The sequence below is a fragment of the Thunnus thynnus genome, chromosome 2, assembly GCF_963924715.1.
Source record: "Thunnus thynnus chromosome 2, fThuThy2.1, whole genome shotgun sequence".
Lineage (NCBI taxonomy): Eukaryota > Metazoa > Chordata > Actinopteri > Scombriformes > Scombridae > Thunnus > Thunnus thynnus.
In genome coordinates, this window is record NC_089518.1 from 32,908,146 (window position 1) to 32,936,123 (window position 27,978).

Here is a 27,978-nt window from a genome sequence, read left to right on the forward strand (position 1 = left end):
CATTCAGTCAATCATCAAATACAGATATGCAACGGTACAAAAAAAAAAACAACTCAGAAAGTGTTGATTTAATGCAAAAGGTGACCTTTAAGTAACATTTGTGGATTTTTCTGGCTCGGTTACTCAGCAAAACTCTTCATTTGACTGAACGCTGAGGCCCACACAAAGGCTGTATATGAGTTCAAAGTCTTTCAACCAAAAAATGATCAGGTTCGCTTCACATTTGACATGAGTATGAACACATCTGGTCCTATTTTAGACTGAGCAGGAGAAAGGAGTGTTGATTGTAATGATGATATCTCTATATAGTATTTACACAATTCTCTTTTTAGTGAAGACCGGACGCTCTGTCAAGCAAAACGGGTATATAAAAACAATCATTGCATTTTTTGCTTTACTTCAATACCCTCATTCCTCACCCCATGCGCCATTTACCACGAGCTGGAGGTTTTCCAAACTAAACAAGAAGGAATTCATGAGACCAAACAACACGCTGAAAGCGCCTGAGGTTTTCCTAATAAGGTCAGCAGGTCAAGTGAAGACCAACAGCCTAATGAACAAGAAGACTGAATATGATTTCCAAATACTCAGCTCTAAATATATTTCCTGCCATGGGCCAAATAGTTGAAGGTTTCAGTGTGTAATGGTGTGATCCATAATGCGAAACTACTTTGATGGTTTAGCAAGTCTGTTCTTGAGTCACCATCTGGTCCGGTTTCTCTTTTCTCTCTCTGAAAATACAAACAAAAGAAGAGTCACTGAAACAATCTTCAAACCAACAAAAATCAAGAATTAAAATTAACAATAAACCAACTAACAAGCACAAAATACACTTTTTGTTTCTTTTTTTTGATACAGCCTCTCCCATTAAGGTATGTTGTCTTTTTGAAGATGATGATCCTCATCTTTCCAAAGCTATTTTGATAAAAAGCCAAACTGCATCTCCTGTTGCTCCATGGGAGTAGAATAAGTGAAATAATGGAGAACACTTGTTTCATCAAAACTGACCGCAGGAAAATTGTCTGGTGACCTTGCATCAGGGCAGGTTTTTAATAACAGTGTTATATTGCTGTTATTAATAGTGCTTTATTAACAGTGCATATAAAACTTAGTCACTCATTAGGGACACTTGCAAAACAGGGACATAAATGTTAAGGGCAATTGTACTCAGCCCTCACATGGTATTTGAGCCATAGATGATTTGAACTAGTAATGTATTTGTTGGTTCTTGACAGTATATTTATTACTTACAGTGAAAATTAACCTCAGGCGGTTCATCCTTTGAACTTGGTCGAGCAGAAACCACAAGACACATTTTTCCAACAAGTAAGTATCTGGTCTGTGGCTGTTTGATTAAAACATCCACCACATTGCACTCGACTCAATCTGTATCTCATCAGAAATTTCTAGCTTTATATATTACTTGCACTTGTCACTGATTTTAATCTTGTCCCGGAGTGTAAGCCCAGAGTGCATATGTCTATGATTTTTCATCCCTCACCTCATTAATGTTTTTCAGCAAGCTTACTTCTCCTTCGAATTTTAAGTCCAGTCCAGAGAGACACTTTTGAAAGCACGTCTATGAGTCTTTACACATAGCGCTGCGTTTGTGAGTTTCATCAGCACAGCGTGACACCTGATGAAGTAGAAAGAGATTTTGCTACCCTGATTCAGTCAACTCATACAATCAAGGAAAAAGTAATGATAAACTTTATGAGACTGAGATGCTGCAAACTTATCAAACAGGCTGTTGTAAAGTCATCTTTGTAGGTCTAAGCTACATGTATTCACACTGTTGCAGATACCAGTCTCTTTCATAATGTAAAGGCAGCCTAACTGACATTCAGAAAGAGACATTTAAGTAGTTTGCAACTGTGTGTTATTAATTAAATTACCAGTAAATAATACTAATATTAAAAGTAACACTAAGGTCATATGGTTTTCCTGCAGCATATCAGAACCAGCTTCTTTACTTTGCAAGTGGCTAAAATGCCATCCAGAATGACAACTTTTATCACAATGGAGAATAATAAAAATATTTTTACCCCAGTAATATTAACTGTGTTCAAAAGGGGCTTTTAAATAATAAGGGACAGAGTTTCGCTGATATTTTTCATATTCTGAGAAGTTTTTGAGAAATCCCATCTTATTTTCTCAGATACGTAAGTGAGATAAGTGTCCCCAATTTCCTGGCATTTGATGTTGAGACAGTTTACCCCACTATGCTGAATGTGCTTCCTCCCTTCCTCCTTCAATCCATTTTGAACTGCTTGCCAGGTTCAGACAAAGCCCCCCTCTACCTTTTTGATGTGTCATACAGCAGAAGTGGAGTAGACATGACAGAACACACACACACACACACACACACACACACACACACACACAGAAATAAAGACACACATTTCATGGTGTAATGACTTTCTTACTTCTGTGGTGAGCTGCCAGTAGGCCTGTTGAAACCTGCAGAGTAACCCTAGATGTGGAAAGTACCCCTGCAAGTCTGAGTATGAGAAACAGGGAACTGAGGCACAGGAGGCCTTCACTATCTACCTGTTACACACACACACACAAATGATACAACACACACATAAAAGTGTAGTATCACTGCTTCTTTCCTCCAGACACGCAACCTAGACATGATCTGAAATTCAGTAAGCCCCCTGCTACTTCCACCCTGCTATGCTTCTGATGTTGGGGAGGAATCAATGTGTCTGCACTTGTTGGTAGGAGGGGGAGGGGGGGGTTGTACGCATGTGTGTGCGTTCATGCATGTTGGTGTGACCACTTACACTTAAGGAATGTGTAAGATTTCTCTTTACACATTCGTGCTACTGTATGCACGATATGTTGTCTGGCCGTGTGTGTCCCGAGTCCTATATACTAGCATGTGTACCAGCATGTCATGTGTGTGAGATCACCTCCCACACATCTGCAGACCTTTTGACACTCTTCGTCTCTTTTTACACCTGGCCTCCCATGATCAAGGCTTTAAGAGAGGGCAGGTGTGCTTCATCCTTGCCTCATGAGTTGAAAACATAGCAGTTTCATCACCCACCTGCCCCAAGTGCTGCTGGGAGCAGGGGGTGGCTCTTGACTCCATCTTTTTTCTTCCCTTTCGGAGTTATGGTGGGGGAAAGCCCAAATGAAGTCTATGAGCCCATAAAACAGGCCTTTAATTTGCTTGTATACGCCCAGGAGCTAGTGCTACCATTAGCCTCTTGTTTCTCTGGACTGCAGTCATGAGTATGATCCCACAGGGTGTATGGGTTTATTTCGTTTGATCAGATCAGAAAGGAAAAAGAAATTTATGAGTAACAGTTAGGAGGCTGGAGCACGTTGGATATCAAACAGGCAGGTGGGTTTCATTGCTTTTGTGTTTTTGAGTCTTTGTTGGCGCTGCAAAAAAAAAAAAAGATTTTGACTACTGGGAGGTGATGGGAGGGGAAGACCTCTAGCTATGTACTGGTTTTCACAAGATAACAAGTGCCTCCTATTTCAAACATATAATCTATCTATTCAAAGACAGAATCAAAGATATATGGGCGGCTATGGCTGGAGGCTTACTGAACAAAAAAAGCCATTATTTGTGTCATAATTCAGTGTTTGTCTGTCACCCGTGGTGACCTTTTCCATTGTTGGTTTGAATGGGAGAAAGGGAACCAGAAGTTTCTAGTTTGATTCTACAATTGGTTTTAGTCTAACTTCAAAGTTATAATCCTCACATTTTTTTCTGAAATAAAACCCTGTTTTATGACATAAATATTTATGTCATAAAACAGACATATATTTATATTTTGGTCAACATCTTTTCAGCAATAGTCATTCAATGTATTTACATTCTGTCTACAACTCTGTGACTCTGTAGTAGTTTTCCATGTTGGTGGCGGAGCCCACCATTTCCCAAGATTTATATTTCACTTCACACGCATGAGGAATTCACAGGAAATGATGCATGTATGTGATCCAGTGTTACTGTTTGTAATTTTATCTCATTGATATAAGCCCCTGTGTTTACTGTTCACTCTCTACATCCATATTAGAGCCATATTAAGTTATATACTGCAGTAAGTGAGTATTACTGCTAATGTAGTAAGTAGGTGCTGCCCCCACAATACCAGGACCTGTAGTAGTAAATGACATTAGCTGTTATCACCAGTAATCAGGTGTCACCAAATAAGCCTGGACTAAAGTCTTAATGATTAAAGTTTTAACTAATACTAATAATATTACAATGCTTAGTGATTCTGACAGCAAGACTGGTGGGTAATATCTGGGCTTGTTGGATACCTACATCAAGATTCTCAGCTTGCAGAAACTTGGAATTCAATAGTTTTAAAGGCCAGTGGGGAAAGTTAAACAATGTTTATAACTTTGCCGGTGACATATTTAGTGATAAAAATTACTTAGGAAATAACATTGTTTGAAATTAAAAGAAAGAAATCAATCTGCTGCAGCATTCAAGCGTAAAATACAACTTAAATAACCTGCTGAAGGAGGTACTGTGTGTCCTAGCATTGATTTAATATGTGCTTTCTTATTTTTCTTGTTTCCTATTATGTGTTTTATTGCATCAGTGGAATAGAGGAATTGATTTTTCTGTGAAGTGAATCTTGTTTCCTGTTGTGTGGGTTGATCATTACTCCCATTGTGATCATTGATGAAAGGGAACCAACAGTGCCAAGTATAAACCCCATATTATCATCTGTGAAAATCACACCAACACAATTAGTCACTGCTATAAGCCATTGATCCTTCCGAATAATCCATCCAACCACCACATCTTTAAACATCTCAATCAATACAAAGTCAAATCGCACCCAGGGGAGCATTGATGTATGAAGTAAAAGCATGAATGAAAACCAGATGAGAAAAGATCTCTCAACAATCCCTTGAGCAAGGCATCCAGTAGAGCTGCTCAGTAACCAGAGGAATGTGGCTATGGCTTCCAGGTAAGGATGGGTTTAACAGTTTGAACATTTAGCGAGGTGTGGCTTAAATATACAATGCATGTTCAGCCAGTTTTATCCAGGTAAATAAAGGATTACGGCACAATAAACCTGCTAGACCAAACGAACAGTTCTGGTGAACAAAGTAGCCATAGTGAAAGTCTATGACTGTTAACCGAAACCGTAGCTGTGAACCACTGTTTGCATTTTGTTAATGTAAATATACAGCTTTGCTAGATGTGATAAATAATGTCACTTGTAGTGTGTGGTGATGTAAGCATTACTTTTTTGTTGTAAACATATTTGATTTAGCCCTTCATATTTCAGTACAGGTTAGCTTTAATAAAACTAGTACTCATGTAAGCATAAGCATCTGTTGCCTTGCAAAATTAGACTATAGGCTAGTTCATTTGCTAAAAGTACCTTTTTTTGTATACTGAGGGCAAGACAATTTCCTGTCATGACTTAACTGACCAGTAAACACAGATAATCTGGTCCAGTACCTTCTCTTTTCTTGCCTATTTGTTACATATTTTGCCAACATTTACATAAGGCAATTTATCAATGGGCCTTCCACATGAAAAAAATCTAGCAAGTGGACAAAAGTCTAATAACACATAAACAATTACAAAGATATTACTGTTTCAAATTAATTTTGGCATTGAAGTATGGTTGTGCAATATGACATGCAAGACTATAAATTTGTCAGTCATCACAGATTTTGTCATACCATTTGTGCCTAAGTTGCCTGATAAGCAGACTGAACCAATTTCTTACATCAATATAAATAAAAAAAAAAGTACATTGGCTTCAAACAAACACATTGAGCATATTGAACACATTGCTGGATGGACTGATACAGCCTCCAATTGCTTGATTTTCCCAGCAGTTGCCTTAACATTGTTTGCATCTGCTTAAGTTATACTGTGATCGAATTAGAACATCAGAAACGTTCTATGGGATGTTGGCAAATTCAGTCAACTGAACCAACCAATCTATTTGTCTATTCATACAGTACATTGAGCCAAGAGTTATTGTTGTAAGGCAGGCAAGTATATAGACTTCTACCGGGGAGATAATTATCAGAGAGTCATCCTCTAATGCATGAATGCACAAAACTGTGTTAGGTGCGGTACATATCTGTCAGGAAGATGCTGAAGGTGCTGGTCCTTTAATAAAATGTCATCAGCTTTGGAACATCAAACACAAACACACACATGCATGCAATACCACACCAAAATACACACCCACATGTACAAATATTCCCTGAAGTTTCTAAACCAATCAGTTTCGCTACACATGGCCAGGCCTTGGATGCAGCAGCACTAGTATCAAACTGCTGGACGCTGAAGCATCAGTGTGACAAGCTGCCTTGAGTATAATTGTACTGGGAGCATGTGGAGGACTGGCAGTCAGTCTGTGTTAACATTCACCTTTTTTCTGTTTTTTTTCAGCTGGCAAAACCCCAAAACTATCTCATTACTCAACTGAACCCCCCTGCACTGATCAAATAGTAAAGCTCCAGGGAGCAATAGCACTCAGTTTGGACCATTACATTTCCACTGAGAGGGGATTAACACATGACAGATACAATGGGGTTGAACTGAACAGGCTGAAGCTGATGGAGAAAAGAAAAAGATGTTTTTGATACAATTCAAAGACGGTAGTTTATATCACACATGTTTACCATCTATACTTGGTCTCAGAAAGATGAAAGGGATTGTATTTTACATGGTATTCCTACAATGTGATACAAATCCAAACTCAAAAACTTGGAAAATTAAAATCTCTGAGCTCATCATCGTTCAGACTTATTGAAATCACATTTCCAGTGTTTATCTTCCAAAGAAATTGCAAACAGACGATACAAATCAGAAATCCTAGACTGTTTTCATAAGCCTACCACGCCCGTACACCCCTGAGCTACACTCTTATCACATGAAGCATTTCTGAAGATAGAGATGAGTTTTTTTTTTTTTGACAGAGCTGATATCATCTTAAAATAATTCTGTTGATTTTTCTCTCTCTGGTAACAATGTGTGTCTCTGTACCACGCTACTGTTGTCATCTGATATGTGTATCTCATCTTGTCTGACTTAATGTGATGGGTGGAAATATTCTTGGAATTTGAACCATGTGTCAGACGGCAAACTTCAGACATCAAATGTTCCATGTGCAAACTAAACAGGCACACAGTTGCATAAACACACTCAAAGACACAAAGCCAGGTAGTAGCCAACTAAAACAGTTCTTTTCTTTAAACCGGCTCCTTGCTCCTTTATTGTCAAACTCACCTCCATCCACAGTCAGAGATTCATATCCACATACTATTGGAGGAGTTTATGAATATACTCTGTATGCACAGCAGCAGCAGCTAAGATAAGGGTGTCGAAAGCAATTAGACTCAGCTTCAACACCTAACCCTTCTTGCAGTCCAAGACCCTGGGGCCAGGTGTGTGAGTATGGCGGGTATGCAAATGTCTATGTTTTTATCAGACTGTATTTTAGCTTTTATCAGATGAAGTATTTTAATCAAATTATTTGTGTCCTCCCACATTTTTAAGCACATCTTTAAATTTCACACTTCCGTTTGTATTTTTTATTATTTAATATCCATTTCCAATCACTCACTTTGCACGAGTCTAGTCAATTATGCTTCTTTGTTTAGTAGATATCAACGCTGTATATCATAGACAGATTATTGTGGTGAGAAATATATATAAATACTGAAAGAAATGAGACCATGGTCAAGATAAATGGCAGCTAGTTTCTGATGTTATTGGTGCTGTTTCCTAATATTAACCCAGAATGTTGGACACGGCTTGGTCACCTGTCCTATAATCTTAAGATCGAATTGTTAGAAACTTTAGAAACATCTCAGATCAGTTTGTTCCACAGCAGTCAGATTTTGTGTTGTTTTGTTCATTTTTTGTTTAAACTTTACATTAAAAGTGACACCCCTAAAAGAACATCCCCATAAAAATAAAAATAGACCTCACTTGTTAAGTTATCAGAGTGGAAAAGAAGAACCACGAAGGAGCAGCAGGTGGTCATGGCACAGACAGAGCACAACGCAGCTGCATCCACCGGACATCAGGGCTAAGCTTTTCCACTTAAACCTTTCCAATCAAACCTTGTTTTTCCTCTTAGATAGGGTTTGTTTGTTTTGTTTTCTGTCTGACTGTGCTGTAAACCACAAACCAAGATCAGAGAAAAAAAAGATCAACTTCACACAATCAAAAATGCAGTGTCAAGGCCAGTATTGGCTGAAAATCTTCAGAGCAACACACTTGTCCAGATTTAGACCTCATCACAGCACAGAAACATGCCTCATCAGAGGTGTCAATGATCTATGCATGAGGAAAAGCTTACAGAAAGCTTTCCATTCTTGTGCCATCTTCATCTCAGTATAGCACACTATTATAAAGATTGGGAAAATGGGAGGCAGCAGTGGTGTAGGCGTGTTTTTTGGGTAAATCTGACTTAAGCTTGAGATGGACTTGACATATATACTGTATTTCTATGCATTAATCTCCCATTAAAAAGACAATTAAACAGCACCAACCTCTCTTTAATCAAGAAAGCACACACTCCCAAGTCATCAGTGTGAGAGTAAAAGGCAACTTATAACTAATGTTTAGTGGTCCTTCCCAGAGGCCTTCCCGCCCACTCATTTACAGAAATGGCCACATAAAGACACTAGTGAACAACATGACTGGTTTAAAAGTCTCAAGCTGTCCTTGGTTGGCATTTCAACAACTCCTTCTTCTACACAACCTGTACTATATAATAATAATTAACTATTTATATAGCACCTTTCAAAACAGTTACAAAGTGCTTTACAATTTAAACAGAACACATTAAAAACAGTAAGAGATTAAAACAGACTTAAAAACCATAAAAAATAAAATCATTACAAAACACAAAGAGAGTAAAATGCACTAAAATGTCATAAAATATAAATGAATTCACCAAAAAGCAAGGATCTCAGGGTGTGGGAAGGGACATAGGGCAATAAGAGATCTGATAAATAACTTGGGGCTAGGCCTCTCTGGGCTTTGTAAGTAATCAATAATATCTTGAAATCAATTGTAAAAGCAACAAGTAACCAGTGTAGGGACGCCAGGATTGGAGCTGGAGGTAGGAAAGAGATTTTTTACTGATGCCAGAGAGCAAGGAATTACAGTAGTCCAATGAACTGGTTATGAAGGCGTGGATGATAGTTTCCATATTTTTGGTAGACAGAAATGGTCTAATCCTTGAAATGTTTCCAAGATGATGAAAGCAGACTTGAACCATTGATTTAACATATTTGTCTAAACTGAAGTTTTGATCAAAAATGACACCAAGATTTTCACAATGCTGAGTTATTGAATGGGACAATGAACCAAGACTGTTTAATATTTGGGTATTTCCACTATCTTGACCTATGATCAATATCTCTGTCTTTGAAATTTTGTGGCATCCACTTGTATCAGTTTAGCAGGTTGACAACGTTCTGTCTGATATTATGTTTCTGTATAAGGTAGCCTAGAGGGAGCATGTAAATGGAAAAAAGGATTGGACCTGGCACCGAGCCTTGGGGCACCCCACAGTGAGCACCTGTTGCAGGTAACCTGGAGTCAGCGATACCAATGCAGAAACGTCTGTCTTTAAGGTAGGACCTGAACCATTGCAGAGTAGTGCCACCTATACTCATCCAGGTTTAAAGACGGTCCAAAAGGATATCATCATGGTCAATGGTATTGAAGGCTCCGCTTGGGTATTTATGGCCAGCATCAGCTGACAGCAATAAGTCAGTTATGACATTAAGAAGAGCAGTTTCAGTACTATGGTTTTTCTAAAACCACATTGGAATTTCTCAAAGATACTGTTTGTTTTCATTATTAAAAGCCATCAGTTGACCTGCTAGAGCCTTTTCTAAAACCATAGCTAAAAATGGGAGCTTGGAAATAGGCCTAAAATTGTTAAGATCAGAGGACTCGAGAGACGGCTTTTTTAAAGTGGTTGGACATGAGCAGCTTTTAATAATTCAGTAACAGAACCTGTCGACAGAGAGCAGTTTAAAATTTGCAGAATAGAGGGGGTTACTTTTTATAGGATGAATATCTAAAGGACAGGTTCAGGGTTTCATTTTCTTTACCATATCAGTCAGTGTAGATGGAGAAATTGGATGAAATGAGCAGAGGGAAACTGCACAGGGCTTCTGGGGAAGACATGTAACTTATAATTACTGAGAACTTCTGAGTTAAGAGGGAAAGAAATTCGTCGCATATCTCAGGGGGGCATCTAATATCGGGCTCAGGAGAGGATCAATGACACAGCTCACAATGTTGAAAAACATTCTTGGTTTGGACTGATTGTTTTCAATTAGAGAAGCAAAATATGCAGATGTAGAATTTTTTTTTTTTTTACCTCTGTGTTAAAAGTCTGAAGTTTCAGGTGAGCTGTGAGTTTGGATGATTTCCACTAACGCTCCACCTTGCGGCATTTTTGCTTCAGCACCAGAATATTTTCATTTATCCAGGGCATCAAGAGGCAACCAGATTTTTGGTCTTGAAGGGAGCGATTTCATCTAAGATGGAGGAACATGTATTATTAAAAGTATGCAAGCCAGAGAAACTAGTTGGGGATGTTGAAGGCAGTTGAATTTAGCAGCAGAGGATTAGTTAAAAGATCTAGTTTTGGGGACTGGGATACAGGTAACACAAGACCGTGTTAATCATAAAGGCATTAGTGGTCAGAGTTACAGGCATATACGCATTCAACATCAGGAATCTGTATACCATAGGATAAGACTATATCATGAGTGTGACCTTTTTAGTGAGTAGGTCCAACCACAGCACATGATAAGTTAAAAGACTCTGTAAGGTTTAATAATTCCAGGCCAGGGGCCCATCAGACTTGGATATTAAAATCTCCATGGATCAGAAACTTATTGAATCTAGGCAGAGTTAAGGACAGAAATGCAGCAAATTCTTTGATAAAACTGTGATCATATCTAAGTGGTCTACATATTATCAAGGCCAGACAAGGAGAATTCCCTTTAATCAGGAAAAGAAGGGCTTCAAAAGTGCTAAACAGCCCCAGATCAATGCTGGAGCATTTGTAGCTATCTTTACCCCAACACCCCTGCCTGTAAGTCTGGGCTTGTTTAAAAAAAACAATAACCAGGTGGGATAGCTTCGAGTAGGGGAATATGACCATTTGGTATAAGTCAAGATTCTGTGATCATGAAGAGATCTAGGTCATTTGAAAGAATAAAATTGTTACATAAAAAAGATTTGTTTACAAGTGATCTCACATTAAGAAGACCCGACCGCAACTGCTTGGATGGAGTTGACAAAGGAAAGTGAGGAATTGTGATTAAATAGGATATACTGTACCTGTATTTGAAAATAACTGCTGCCGGCCCTTTTGAAGAGTGGTCTGTCTCCTACCACAATTTACTAACCACTTCTGTCTCTTTCTTGGCTCTCGAATGCTCTATCTCGGGGGAATCTGAGAAGAGAACCACAGGCAGAAAATTGAGTGAGGCTTTGTCTTGCAACCCACGTCACTTATTCCTGTGAAAATCGCTCTATCCCTCTCTGGCAGCTGTCACCTTTCCTTTAATCACTTTCTTCTCCTCTGTGCAAGGACCTCTATTAATATTATAATGCCATTAAGGTGGGGTGATCCTGTTATTGGTATGCATCGGATACTCAACCAGGGCTATTGTTTTTCAGAGGACTGAGGCAAGGCGCAGCCAAGCAAGTAAACTCTATAACCTTATACTTCTCAAGTCCTCCATGGCCCTGTTTGTACTTGATCACAAACATTTCAAACTCCGCCCTCACCTCTCCGACACTCCCGTCTTTCCAGCGCAAGATATTACCATTGATCATTGAAATACACCACACCCCTGTCTAAACTCTAAAGCAGTTAAAAACAACATTGACAAGTATTTTAGCAGGTCATAATCCATCTCAAATAGGTGGGGTTTTTAGTGATGGGAGATATTCATAAAGAGACCCGCTTTTGATGGAAGGCACATACTGTCACCTCTGCTGACAGGCGCCATTCCAACGGCGGCTCATTAAAGTGACTCAGAGAAGAAGACAAACTGGATGCGGTGGCATTTGTTGTTCAGCGGCTTGCCATTGCCATCTTAACTACGACTACAATTTTCTGGCTGTCCAGCCTACACATCATGCTGCAGTGATTCATATAAGGGGAGGAGGAGAGATCTGTCTGGGCATCTCCTGCTAGGTCTGTATTTAGGGTTGTTTACATGGCTAGAGGTCTAACTTGAATAGTGGAGGTAACAGCTCATGCAACACCTGCCATTGAGCACCTCAGGTCATGTTGACAGTTGTTAGCTCTGATTTGTGTAATGAGAGTGTCAGAGTAAGTGTGATCATTGTCACATAGCTAAAAAGGCCAAGCTTAGTGTGTGTGCCTGCGTGTGTGTACAACATGCATGTGTACAGCTGAAGGTCTACCTCACACGGTTTGATTGTTTGCATCTGTGTACATGTACATGCATGTGAATGTGTGTGTGTGTGTGGGTGAGACTTAACATTTATCTCCAGAAAGATGCACATCACTCGCACACTTATAAAGATAGACATGCTCTCTACACTTTCTGTGTGATTTGTCACTGCTGTAATGCCACAGAAATAAGAACAGCAAGAGTTGCTTTTTGTTCAAGATTAGAGGTGTAGAGCAACCTGTATAACATAATGTGATTGGTTAACTGAAACACTAACAGGACAGCCAGAAAACATGTGACTGTGAGAGGTAAGCAAAATGAAAGATGAAAGAAAAAACAAATCACCTGGCTTACTAGGAAACATTTCTAAACAGTTCTGCGCTGGATTATGAACCCATTATGTCAGCCTAATGAAGGAATTAGGTTCGATTGTGTCCAGCTGTGACCCAGCTGGTTGTTACACGGGTATCCAAATCTGACATATGAAATCTATTCATCCCCGATTACTATCATGAGGAAGTCTCTGTTTGCAACTCTAACAAAGAAAGAATGGAGGACTGGGCTGAAGCCATGGAGGAATTGGAGTAGAGGTGGATCATAAGTCAAACAGATTTGGTTCCCTGCTTGCTCTCACTTCATTTAGATGATAGGTAGATGAAGAAAAACCTTGAAATTCTTGAAATCAAGGGTTTGTTTCTTTCATTTCTCCCCATCTAAGTGATCAAAGATGTAATTTCATGCAGACTTGCTGTCACTGCAATATGGACGAATTATCACTATGTTGTTCATTTTCAAGATTTTCAAAAACATCATGAGACAAAAGGATGTATTAACTTGTTCTGTCACAAACACGAGACACTAGGAATTCCATGGGAAATACTGCCACCTAATGGTAGCCAGCGACTACAATACTCATTCAGAGTTCACTGTTGTGGTGATGAATGAAACCATTAGAGGGGCCCAGGTGGTTCCAATTTACAAACACAAAGCCAAGCCAATCCAGGTTCAGAAGTTTATAGCTTCGTAGCTAATGGTCTGCATGAGTAACCGATAGCTGAGTCTATTGAATCTTAGCTTTCAAAGAGACTGGACAAGAAGAAGAGGATTCCCAAAGTCCCTCTCAGTTTTCCACGAAGTATGCTGCCAATCGTACTGAATATAAAACATGTGAGGAGTTAGTTGGTAATAAGTAAGTAAGTAAGTTTAATTATGTAGAGTGTAGAGAATCACAGCAAGCTGTTTCACAAGTGAATGAACCAAAGAAAAAAATATATACTTCACACGCTGATTAGAATTGGACTACGACCAAGTAAAAATTTAAGAATTTCCATGAATTTGCAAGTGAAATTAAATCAGAAGGGACTGTTTTGAAATCACCCCTTGTTTGTGTTTAAGGGCAGATGCATTTGGACATTTGTTAATATGAAAAATGATTCACAACGTACATGTGTGCTACATACTCGTCTGTCCTCTATATTTGTTTTCCAACAACATGCAATGCAACGCTTTTTTGTGATGTCAAAGTATTGGTAAATGTACCAAGGAAGGTTTTCCAAGAGTTCCAGGTATTGTCCTTTAAGAGAGAATTTTCTTCATGGGGCAGGATATGTTAATAATGGAGATTTTATCATACGTGTTCATTTTATTGGAGCTATTACCTAATATATCATACAGTTTATTGTTTTTTACTCAGCATCTATTTTCTCATTAAGACCAACCTGTTATGCAGTAGGGTTGCTCTCCTGTCCAAGTCCCATCATCCAGACAATTGTGCTCTGTTGAACTGTATAGTATGTAGTTATCAGGAGAAGTTCAGAGTGTTTCCCTCTGGATAATGTGTCCCCTTCTTCTTCCCATTTGTGGGTGTGGGAAGCCTGCCACAAGACACCACTAAGAAACAATAACACATGAATTGTGAAATCTAATGCTTTTTAAAAAAAAACTTTCAGTACTAGTGCTTTTATTTAATTTAGCATCAACACTGTGCTGTATGGTTTTATTACTACAGACACACACAAGCTTTTACTGGTTTTGTATGTTGCTGTTTAAGCATGTCATCATTTATTCAAAGATTTAACGAGGCAACGATAAACATGTAATCACCCACAAATACAGTTGCCCTTTTACATCAACAGTGATATAATACACACAAATATGTCACCAGGCTTTGGCCTATGAGTATATATGAGTAAGGACAGAGAATCGTCTTGTTTCACATGGTACCTGGCTCCAGGGCTTTCATGATGACCTGGTGATTTTGGAAGGCCCCGATAGTGGCATTTCCCATTACGAAACTCCGAGTGGAAAGGGTGTCATATTTACAGAACTTTACTCCTTCTCCAAAGCATGTTTGCAACATGTCTGCCACCAAAGGGTTGCCAAGTCTCACAGCTTGAGAAAAGCCAGGAACAAAAGCAGGGTGGTGGGTTGGTGGGAAATTGTTGGTATCCAAAAGGTACCTGTGGATAAAAATGAAACACATCACCAATTAAGAAGTATGAGCATTCTAGATTAATTTCATTTAATCGGAATAAGAAATTTCAATTTCCTAAGAAAAACAAAATATGGGTTGTCAGACTGACCCTTGCCCTAAACTAACTAAATCAAACGCCAGTGGTGGAAGGTGTGATAATCATGTGAGAAACATCCTGAATTTCATTACAGCATTTACATTACAAATATAATATAAGTACAGCACATGTAGATAAAAATATGAATAAAATGGGCCAACTCCTGACTGACTACCAGGTACCACAAGTTGCTATAGGAACAAATCAGACATGGCCAACAACATTTGGGAATTATAGCCACAGCATCATATGTTTGACCATTCAGACTGTTTGGCTTACAACGTGGAATGAAAAATAAAAGACTGACAAGGCAGGTTTTAATTTGAAGATAAAAACATAACTCTCAGAGATCAATGTAGGACACACACACACCATCCCATCATGGTTTTCTTTTGGTGGAGTCATGACTTTGATGCATACACATATGTCACCCTTTCAGCACCAATAAATTTATTAGCTCCCACAATCTTAAAGTGAGTGTTTGCTGCAGTAACAGTAAAGCAAATGATTTCAGTCAAAAGGTCAAGTGCACGAAAAGTCTCTCAGTTTTGAGGGATCTGTTCTGTAATTACAGCTGAGATGTTATTATCATGTATGTATGTGGTTGTGGCCTCAACTGTGTTCCAGAGATGTGGTTTCACTTGCACTGTATGGTCACAGCCTATGATATCTCTCTGTAATCTATTAAAGCTGCACTAACTCTAAACATGTGCCTTGTTTTCTTCCTGCGCACTCTTAAAACATTTGTCAAAGCTTTTGGAAGATGTGGCTAAAATATGGTAGAAGTTTACACAGTCAAAGTGATGGGTAAATATTATTGCATTATCTCATGTCTGCTCTTACCCCTCTAAACATACAACATGGCTCTCCAAACAAAATTTAAAAAGTTTTTTTATATTTTTAAAAGAGAACTAATTGTGTTCAGCACTGGTCAATTTGATTGATTGTTTGCAGTTTCACTAACACAAATATTTCACACTCACAGCTAGCTCCAAAGGTGAAAATTTCCACTGTGGTGCCGTCTGCTGAGGAGATTACCTCTCTCAGTTGGGTTGACAGGTCATTTGAAGGGTGAGAGGGTGAGAGACCATGGATGTGGTTAATAAACTCTGGTGGCAGCAGGACAGTCACTGCCAGGGTTCCCTCTTGCACACGAACCTCCACACCAACACCAGAGTAAAACATTACTGTCATACTCTGAAGACTGGGGGCAAACACAAATGCCCCTAGAAAAGAGAGATTTTGTTTGTATCTTTAATACCTCATTCTTTCAGTGAATTTTCACAATAACTTCACAATAAATAAAATAAAATAAATAAATAAAATGTCGATGCAATTAAAGCTGCTCAAGGCAGGATTTACATGTTAAAAATACACCTGTTTTATCAGCCTAAATAATAAACTGAGGTTGCCACAGAAAGCATTACTCTTTTCTGCTGTGGATTGTGTAGACTAATACATCCATTAATTTAGAACACTGAAATTGTTCAAACATCAAGCATCATCAAGGAAAAATACCATCTTGTTTGCCTGATCTTGAAGGATTGCATTTGTCACACAGTTGACTAAAGAGAAAGAGACCATTCTGCTGTGGTTGAGTTACAATGACTTTGAACTAGTGAGGGACTGCTGACAGAATAATGAAGCTCTGTCATGAAAAGCTGTCAATTCATAAGCTGTCTTGTCTGAATCAGAAACAGGCTGGTAATATTAAGCTTGAGAGAAAATCAGCAAAGGTATGGGAAAATGCTTTCAACAAGCTTTGAGCTCAATCCTGCCTTGCATTGTTTTCTAGGTCTTGCTAAACACTGTCTTTAAAGCCTGGGTTGCACACACTACACTAGAAGCCACCCTTTCATGTCTCAAAATGTTAGCTGTTCATGCTCAATATCTACAATAATGCAAATAGGCGATTCAGCTAAATAAAAGCTGTCAAGGCAGAGGGGAACCATGAGGCTGCCGTTCTTAAAGAGTGCAGTTTGCCGCTTGAACAGAAATTGAGCATGATCAAACTTTGCCTCTTTTAGTGCAGGGACATTAAGGGTTTAAAAAGGTCTGAAAATAAGGTTGAGGCCAGATCAAGCTGTTCTTTAAATGTGATCAACAAAATCTTAAAGCCATTTGTAAAACTGACTGGTATCCTGTGTTGGGATGCTTAATTTGCAGTGATGTAGTAGTCTCTACATTTGGAACCAGTTAAAACTCTAGTGCAGTATTTTGCACAAGCTTTAGGCAAGAGAGTGATTTTCAGTTTTTGACATGCAATACAGTGATTGAATTATGTGGAATATAAGCTACAATTTAAAATAAAAAACAAATATACACATTATATGTAAAATATCGTGATTAAATCCCTATCATCAATACAGTGAAAATTCTCAAAATTACTGATCATCTAGCCTGTCAGTAGAAACTGAAATCTTGGTGCAGATGGCCAAAATTAGTTTAACATAATTATTTATAGATTTCTTTATTGTGAATATATAATTTATTTACATAGCAGTCAAAGTATGTATATCCATGCTTCACTGATGAGCAGGGTTGGAAAAAAGTAGACTTGAAGCTTAAACAAACAGAGCAGCAGAAAAGCAGGTTTATCTTCCATGCAGCATACGCACTAGGGCTGTCACTTTTTCCCTTATAAAGTTTGAATGAATTCACAGTGCTATGGAATTTGTTCAAATTATATAGAATATTAACATTATGTAATTTATAGGGAAAAAATAGGAAGTTAGGCGAGGTTGTGTAGCTGCTGGTGCTCTGATTCTTTAGCCTCGCTTGGATGAGAAGCTAACAGGTGACTCCATTTGTTGTTGTGGTAACGTTACTGTAAAGTAGTTGCTTCATACAAAGTTGGCAAACAGCCCTATCTTTATCAATAATTTTGCCACTGATAGAGTAAAATCCAAAATGCTTACAAACAGCGCTTCTGAGGTGCGTTAGTGTTGACATGATCCGAGTTTCCTCCAGTTTTCATCACGCTCTCTCTACCTAGCCCTATGTCATGCAATAGTTCCAGTGTGACAGTGCGGTTTAGCTACTGATCTATATAATGAGTGAGCTAGTGCACACATCTGGTAAACAGTAGTAGGCCTGGGTCTTGCAGTGTAGCACCCAGAAGCAGTTCCTTACGCCTGGGACACACTGGATGTGTGAGCCGTGTGCGTCGCGGAACCTCTTGCCTTTCATTTTGGCGCCCATGTTAACAGGTTAGAGGCTGCTGCGTCGCGTCATCTAGAGATTCAAGGTCTTGCCTATTTTCTCTGCGTGACGCGTGCAGTTATCAGCAGAAATAGACAGGGAAAACGAGAAAGATAGGGCTGCCATTGGCAGAGGCACCGCAGCAGACACGCTTCCTGTGTGGCCGCTGCAAGCGTGAGAGACGCAGCAGTTCAGCGACGCACATGCACTGTTGAGGTTCACGCATCCAGTGTGTCCCAGGCATTAAACTCCACTTGGCTTTCCCCTGGCTGAAAACGCCCTCCTGCAGGGTGGTGAGGCTGGGTATGACCATGGTGATGCTGAGACCCGGAACCTTCCAATAACCATGCAGGCCATATGTGAAGGCTGTGCCTATGAAAACCATGCCAGTGATGCAAAACAACTCAGGAAGAGGCTGGGGGATGCAAAATTCAAATAATTATCATGTTTAAAATACTTAATCAATAAATTTGTGACACATTGATATACTAACATTACATTAAAACATACATATTTTGAGGTGTTCTATTATTTTCCAAGTGTATTACAACTGTATTTCTAACTCTAACCCCAACTACAGATTGTTTCAGCTTCTGCCATCTGGTAAACGGTCCCGAAGCCTCAAAGCCCGGACCAGCAGGCTCCGAGACAGTTTTTTCCACCAGACAACCAGGCTTATGAAAAATGAACATTAATTGCCTGTCTGCACATTACACACACACACACACACTCTTACACAGCACTTTACACACACTACACTCATTTCAGTACCACACTGTAAATCTTACTGCATTGTGTTTCTTTTTTAAATGCTATATTGCTGTTACTGTGCTGCTATATTGCTATTTGATTGTTATTATTGCTAGTTGTTGCTGCTGCAAAGTCGAGGAACACACACACCAACACTAACTTGGTTGGTAGACAGCAGGTTACTGGTAAGGTATTTACTAGCAGTAAATTGGAGCAGCTGGGCGGTCTGATGTTTCTTTAATAAATATTACTAGTAACTTATCAAGCTAACTGGCTAAACTTATTAACACTAACATACTAGCTGTCACTTAAAGTGTTTCTCAGGTCACAACTTGCCACAGCCTTTTATTTAATGTTTGCAGGACCGAATACGAGCTTAAACATGTAACTTGTCAACTGACAAATGTGACTTATTTAACGTTACTATGACTGATGTGAGATTCTGATTCAAGGATAACCTTAATAGCTTCATTAGGACTGGCTTAACGTTATGTTATCTGAAGCCACACAGACTTAATGTTTCTTAATGCACACAAAAAGCAAATGCTATTGTTAGCCCTGATGACTCCACATATATTTTAGAATTCTGACACTTATGCAACATCAACGCTTTAGTTTTGTCAAGTTGTAGCTAGCGTCGAATGCTACTATCTTACTTTCCCTTTCTGCTGCCCTTGGTGTTAGCTCAACTCATGACAAGTTCAGTTTATATCTCTCTTTATACAAAACTTCATATTATGAAGAAAATCAAAATGATTACCTTACCTTTACTGAAAGCTGAATGTGAATCATCATCTTCAAATCAATAGTCTTGGGAAATGGCTTGCGTTACTTTATCCAGAGAAATTTTCTCTCTGTACTCTCTGCGCTTCAGACAGAGATCAACAAAGTGCGCGTATATTCAAACAATTGAATGTTGCGCACTCAATAATATCATTGGTCGAGATCATCTCCCCACAGCCCGATTCATCCAATGATTGTACAACATTCATTTGAATCTGCTCACACTTTCTTGATCTGTCTGAAGCACAGAGGCTATAGAGACATTTTCTATGTTTACAATTATGTTTTTTCAACTATTTTAAAGTCTTACATCCCTTCACCCCCATATTACCCATATTATCAAAGCTCAAACCTTGCTTGAACTGTTCAGTCCTAGCATCAAATCCCAGTCCTTCACACATCTCTCATCTATTGCTAAAAAAAAAAATTCTAAACCATTGTAAAGCTTTACACATATTGAGGTCCCTCTTTATTCACCTTACATTATCTCTGCTTTTTACTCTTTGTTCCCTTTGACCTGTAGAAATGGTCTAAACAAAAATAACAAATGAAGTCGTCAGCACTCACAAATAAGTGTATATCACTTTTTAATGATGCACAGCAGCAAAAAACAGACAGGTTTCAGCCCTAGGCTTTCCCCAGCGTTAGGATGGAACATAGGATACAACAAACATGCATTTTATGACCATTTGGTTTCGATATGTAGCCCCAACACCAATACGTTGTGCATCAAGACGTAAATACAATAGCTCTCTTTAGCCTCAAATACCCTATAAGTGGCAGGTTCTGAAGAATGATGGCAATGTACACACAATATATAAAAAATATCCCTCTGAAGAAGAGTGACAGACGGATATATTGGATAGTTGCTTGTAATTACTGTCAAATACTATTTATATACCGTAAATCTCATTCAATCACATTAATTGGAAAAGTCTGTAGGTATACTGGATAGTTGCTTGTAATTACTTTCAAATAATATTTCAATAATGTTTATGTTTATATAAAGTAATGATTATTGAAATTATGTTTTTGTATGCCATTTTCACATGATCCTATTTTTGTACAGTATAAATCCAGTATTTACCAGGAATTTACTGTAAATAGATGAGATAATCACATACAATTAAAGCCTAAAGCTGTCAAGATACCTTTAATGGGTGTTAAAGGAGGGTAATTTGAATATAATTTTACGTATTTTTTTTGTGTTTTACATCCAGAAATCTGTGCTTTGATTGGGCGGCCTTAAGGATAAACTGGATAATTCTATGAATTTACAAAAGAATACTGTATAAAACAAGCCTTTATTTAAATTAGGTAATTTTAAGGTATTTCCTCAATGTTTTTCATTTTTTGTGCAGATTTATACATTTGTTTAACATTCTAGCAATATTATATAATGAAGGCTCGAGGGGGCATGCCCGGGGATCCCTGCACAGGGGCCTCAGCGGGGCCCCTCGAGAGCCTGTAGAGAGGGTGTCTGCCCCCCGGACCAAATCTGGAAGATGGTTCCACAGGAGAGGAGCCTGATAGCTGAAGGCTCTGCCTCCCATTCTATTTTTAAAGACTGTGGGAACCACCAGTAAGCCTGCATTCTGGGAGCACAGCGTTCTAGTGGGATAATACGGTACTATGAGCTCTTCAACTGAAGGTGGCCTTCCTCTAGGCGCACCTCAATGACATCAGAGGCCTTCTCCTTCATAGCCACATTGACAGTCTTGTGGCTTTGGCCAAGATACCTTAGTGGTAAAAACAAACACTACTGTAAATTAACAATGGATTAAGTTTTCTGAAATCAAGAATGTTTTTATCGCTGCTTAGGTCTCTGCAATATCAAACAATCCAGATGTTTCACTATATTGATCTAATGAGGAGAATATTAATGACATCTGGCCATCACAGTCACTTGGCCCATGGCTGTTGTGTAATGGCTTGGAGGACCACTAACCACTAACCACTGAAGCTAACATCTGTTCTTCTTCACCACATATGACCCCAAGAGATATTAAGCGAAAACAAGAGGGAACTAAGGGAACTCATTTTACGGCACTAACTTGTTTCACTCACATTAGGCCCTGACATCATTTGCTCTCAGAACTGTGTAAAAAATAATGGGGAGTCATAAATGTGCTTCTTAAAAGCAGAGTTCAAGCAAATGAAGACAAACAAAATTCAGGAATGAACAAGGTCAATATGTCTGAGAAAACTCTAGAAGCAGGCAAACAATTTTGTGGCTGATAAAAAAAAAAACCCAAATCAAAACATAAAATGGGTCCTTCTGAAGACTCGTTTCATCTAAACAAATCTTTTGCTAAAAGCAAGAATTACAGTAGTGGATGTGGACTCACCCTTCTTAAGTTTCACTTCACTTGTTTCACTTGCTCTGTTCTGGCCTGAACACTCAGCTCTCTGTCTGGCAAAGACACAAGGTTGTATTCTCCCCTGCCATTGAACGTCTAGCTGAGGCCGTCAAATGTTATGAAATGTGGATCCCTGAGAACAACACCTGAGGCACTGAGAAACAAAGTATTGATGCATGTATGTCAAATTCACATTTTAGCACAAACATATTTATTTCGATCAGAACACTGCAGATCTCACATTCATCACAAACTAATCTAAGCATATTGCCTCTATAGTCTCAGGAGAGCTGGTGGTCAATTGAATGATCTAATATATTCTCACATCTTAACTCTCAGCTGCAGTCTGTAAAGCATTTATTTCTCCTGCAAACTGATCTGGTATTACACAGTATGTGTGTGGTGCCACACAGAGGCACCTAAATACAGATTAACCAACACACACACTGGCCCTACTTCTTGCAGTATGTGACGTACTTCTTCCAGTCTCACTTCTACCACAAATTCAGCCACTGAAACCAGAATCAAGACTATACAATCATCTATATATAGATATGTTTGATGTTAATAAATGCATGATATTCTTATCTTGTCCAAAATCATTATGGCATACATTATTATCTCAGTTATGACAGCCCAAAATATAACTAAACATGCATGTTTAATACTTAACCAACAAATGTGGACCACAATTCATCAATTTTTAATATCCGTTTTACTGTAAGCCATAAGAAATGTATGCATTTTCATACCTTCTTCCACAGAGGAGAAAAATTTTCTATTTGTTTCAGTTAATACTGATTAAAATAATAATACACCACAAGCCATAAGGATCAAGGTAGCTGAGTTACTAGTGAACAAGAAAGCTGACATCAGATTAAAAATTACAAACAAACTCTAAAAACTCGGGACAAAAAGCCAATGCAATTTCCATCACTGTAGGGTACTGAAGAAATACAATTTACTGAGCTTTGAAAATTTTAGATTATTCTCAAATTTGTGCCCAGTTTATAAAATTTTAAATGGTTTTACCCCTCCTCCACTATGTGACTTTGTGTACACTTGCTCAGTAAGTTCTATTAGATCCTCCAGAATATCCTCTATACAAGATTGTACCATAACATTTCGTCGCACTGCATTTGGGTAGTCAGCTTTCTGTGTAAAAGCCACCTCTCAGTGGAATGCCCTACCTGATTATATGAAGAACTGTGGTTCTATCAATGCATTCAAGGCCAAATTAAAAAATCAACTAAAGACGAATCAGCTGTGTGACCACTAAGCCTAGTTTACATTATTAATTTTTAATTGACATTGTGGGTGTTGTGTGTAGCTTTGTATTTTGTATAGGGTGTTTTTTTTTTGTTTTTTTTTTGTTTTGTTTTTTTGCTTTGTACTGTTTGTTGTTGTGCTGTTGTATGTTTTGATTATAATGGACTACGGATGAAAATTAGCTTCAAGCTAACTCCGGTGCAGTGCATCATTTATGCTTAATACTGCAAACTGTCCTGTTCAATAAATCAAATCAAAATAAGATGGTTGATAATGTCCTAATGGGTCCAATATTATCACTGTGTGTGGTACTGTGCTTGATTAATAGTTTTTAATAGTAAATCCTGACAGTCTTCATTTCCATATGGTTAGAAAGATGTGAATTGATGATGAAGATGAATTCCCATTTTTGGGATTTAAAACTGAATCACTACAGTGCTTTTGTTAATTTCCTAAAACTAACCGACCATTGTGACTTTTCACAATGTGGCTGTTATCCATGGAAATGTCTTCAGTGTAAGTTTGTGTCAATTTTCAGTTTTCTTGCACCATACAGATTTGACCTCACAAACATAACATTTCTGTCTCTGATTAATCTGACTATGACTATCTTTGATAAGAATAGGCACATGGTTATTGCTCTTGCAGATTTCAACGTCCTTGTATGTTATTCAAGCGCTGCTTTAGCATTGGTCTCATTCATATTGAACTTTGGTCTCAAATGACCAATCTAGGGACAAATTATCTATTTGCTTTGACCATCTTTTATATTATATTTATCTAACAAAGTCATCTAAATGTTAAGTTATTGTTTCATTTTATCTAACAGAGAAGATCACTTACAATATTTGCCAGTATGGTCTTAGTTTAACAAGTTGAAGAAAATCTACTTCAAACAGTCAAACATCAACCAATTACTTGTAAGACAGTGCTATAATTTTGCTAAAATCCAAGGCAATGGAGCTGTTTTATATGTTAATATTGCTCCAACTACTACTACGACTACTACATTTGGTGAAAAATCAAAATAATAAACACCAGAATATATAATAATACCAGATTCATTGAAGGACACTCACATGGAATCTGCCTGTGTCTGCTTGGGCCTGTGCCGGAGCACAAGGACAGTCAATGAGCTCATCCAGAAATTGGGCAGCTTCTTCTCCAGAACATCCTATTGCAGACATTTGTTCTTGGCCCAAGCTGCAGAGTCCTCTCTGAAGGTCTGCTGTGGGTGCCAGGCTAAGACATGACCTCTACTCCCTTGTATATTCCTGCATACACACAATAACTATTAAAAGTTAAAATATAAAAAGAAACCTAAAAAGTTCAGATGTGTCAGCAAATTGTTTAAAAAAAAGAAAGAAAGATGCCCATCAAAATTTCCCAGAGCCCAAGGTGACATCTTGAAGTAACTTCTTTTGCCTGACCAACAGTACAAAAGCTAAAAATATTAAGTTTGCATATTTGTAAAACAGAGAGAAGCAGCAAATCCTCATATTTGAGAAGCTGGACCCAGCTAATGTTTGGCATTTTTGCTTGACTAATTTAAACACTTAATATATTATCCAAAATGACGCTTAATTTTGTAATAACCTTCTTAACGCAGGGTGAGGCAGGTTGGATTTTAGGGTTTAAAGCCAGGTGCATGTGAAGATCTGATGATGAATCCAGATTTCCTCAGTTGACAATGACTTGCTGATACCTGATAAATAGCCTGCCGCTGCAAATATTATACTTACTATTTTTACCTTTTTTTCTGAGCCAATTCATAACAACTGTAGAAACAGCATTTTAACAATGAATGTGCAGTTCTGTCAAATATAGGCAGAAAAAAACAGTGAGTGGTACGAGGCTCAAAAACCTGTATTGGTGCACCACCAGAATATATGTGTAATTTACTGATTTGCATATACAGTACATATATTGTGTTATGCTGTAACTTTTCATTAAAACTGAGATGTTTCTGCAATACTTGATAAGTACCGTGGATACTTTGCTCCATCTGACTTAGAACTGGCAGTGATGCATACTGTATATTTCCCAACTCCCCGTCAGATTATTCCTCTGAAGGCTCAGGGATGAAGATGAATGAATCAGTGTTGGGCATATTCCTGCAGAGAGAGAGAGTACAGATAGCTCAGCTCAACCTGCGGGGAGGATGATAGGTTTGTCCCTGCCTCCGTGCTCCTGCTGAACTCTCTGTAACCTCACAGCTCTATGTTGACCTTCTCTCCTCCAGTCAAAGAACTGTCCCACATCATCTTAAGCTGTCCTGCCATGTTCAGTGTGCTGCAATAATGCCACTGAGTTGCATTCACCAGTGTAACTTCAAAAGCAGGGTCTGCTTCACTGGGATGGACTAACACAGTGGAAAAACAACAAATGTTAAGGAGACACACAAGTAACCAGTTTTGGTGTAACCAGAGTTTCGTTAATCCTTTTATAACTCTTAATCAAATAGTTACATTAATAGTAATGCTGGTGAGCACTAATCATTTTTGCTAAATGTGTCTGTTATTTAATCTCTTCACACTGGCACCCACTTGATATTTTCTGGATGTTATGATCAGATATTAAAAATGTCATTTTAAGAGCCATAACTGAAATACTGAATTCACAGTGTGTATTCTTTAAATAACATTTTTAATAATTTCTGATGACTAATCCTAAATCTGTAACGTATAATGAATTCTAAATCAAACAGTTCAGATGACAGGTTCAGGTAGTTCTATATTCAGAGGTGGGAAATATTTAATATTTGAGCAACATCCGTGACAAGTATTCTGCAGATCTGTCAAAATAAATGCCGTCTGTTGACATATCAAATGGTATCCAACCCGTGTCATAAGGTAAAGGAGATCTACAGTAGCCGTGGCCCTCCACATCCTCTCATTCAAACACCTTTAAAACTGACACAGAAACAAACTTTTTACTTTTAATTTTTACCTATCAGTTTTAACTTATTTTGACGAGGTAGAGTATGAAAAGACCAATTGTTCTTAATTTCCTTTCTCTTCTGTAAAGACTCTTGATATTTTATGGTCAGCAGGATAACAGTTTTAAGTGCTTTCATGTAACACGGCATAAGGACACTCTCCGATGATAAGATACAAGTCTGTCTAAGGTTGTAATTCACAACTTCAAATTGGAGTACCAACATTGAAACATATGAGATAATAGTATTGGAAATCAGGGCTAAACTACTGTAATGCAATATCAGAGAATGCAATATGTCATTTCGAAGGCTGCTTTTTTTTCTTTATTAAGTGGCAGAAACGAGTAAGCTTGCATAAGCAACATAATGACTCTAATCAAGTTGCACCGTTTCAAAATTTACTTATTTTGTGAAGCTACCTCAATATGAAAGAGAGACTGTACTGAAACATTTTGTGCTTAATATCTGCAGTGTTTGTTTAATGTAACAAAGTTTGCAAAGGTTCTGGAAAAGAATAAACTCGTTTTTGTTTTTGTAAAGATTTTGTTTTTTGTAATACTTTGTATGATTTTTTAAAAAATCACCCTATGTAAAAATTTATGCTATAGATTCTACAAAACTTCTGTGTATGTACTTGTTTAGGTTATTGCATGTTTTGCAGTAAGCATAGTCAAAACAAATGCATTTAGTCAGGAAAGAATCACAACATGCATACTACAGTGCAATCTGACACAATCCAATACAACAGCTCTGCCATAAATTCTACATTATACATTTTCAGTTTTTGTTGACATTGTCTAATGCCTAATGCTCTCAAAATCCTTGCATCTGAAATGAAATAACTGCAGTGAATTCTATTTAAGTTACAACTTATACTTGAATTCCACATGGCATTGATTTTTTTGTATCCAGTTGTAATACAGATTGCAACATTAAGAATTAAAGATAAAAACAGGAATGGCTGGCAACACATCTGAGCAGCTATTTGAATGTTAGCAGCTGCTCATATTCATCTTCATTCTCTAAAATACCTCTGAAAGAAACTTACCAGCTGTTTTAGATGAGCAAATAAGAAAAATTCCACAGAGAAAAAATAGTCTCTCTCAAGTGTGCTCTCATGTTTGTCTTAGAGAACAAAATAGCAGTGCGTGAACACACATGCCTGTATTACATTATCCTACCTTGGCTGAAAAACACTGGCATTGAGTTGTGCAGTGTATCAAAGGTCATTTAAATAACAAACAAAGCTAACTACAAACAGGTGACAAATTAAAGGAAAAAACTGAATAAATGAGTGGAGAAACAAAACAAATGCAGATGTTTCCACACAGATGCGCTGCATGATACAATTAAGCAATTAACATCCAATCGTGCTCTGTGGCATATATAAAAATGCTGAGCGTGCCCAGTTGATTCTGATTTTGCATCAAGATGGCATGAGGAAAAGATCTAAGTGACTTTGAAAGAGGGTTCATTGTTGGGCATAGATGGCAGGAGCTTCAGTCACAAAGACTGCTCAACTGGCTGGCGTTTGAATAGGAACAGTGACTAAAGTGGCATCTGCATTTAGATCTATGGGAAAGACATCAGTAAATAGGTTTGGAAATTGTGGTCGACAGGGCACATTTAATGACCGTGATGCTCGTGTATTAGTGTGATATGTAAGGAAAAACAGAAGCGCGATTCT

General features: G+C 38.1%; 1 protein-coding gene across 1 annotated transcript; it reads right to left on the minus strand.

Annotated features, from left to right (window-relative positions):
* Positions 1-4,562: 4,562 nt before the first annotated feature.
* On the minus strand, positions 4,563-27,494 carry susd2 (sushi domain containing 2). Its single transcript, XM_067575856.1, is given in 14 exon segments — positions 4,563-4,702; positions 14,139-14,224; positions 14,226-14,310; positions 14,644-14,879; positions 15,970-16,216; positions 18,414-18,606; positions 22,103-22,230; positions 24,429-24,503; positions 24,506-24,627; positions 25,349-25,380; positions 25,383-25,469; positions 25,471-25,717; positions 26,130-26,244; positions 27,473-27,494. Coding segments are annotated over 14 exon segments (1,815 nt in total).
* Between the last annotated feature and the right edge of the window lie 484 nt (positions 27,495-27,978).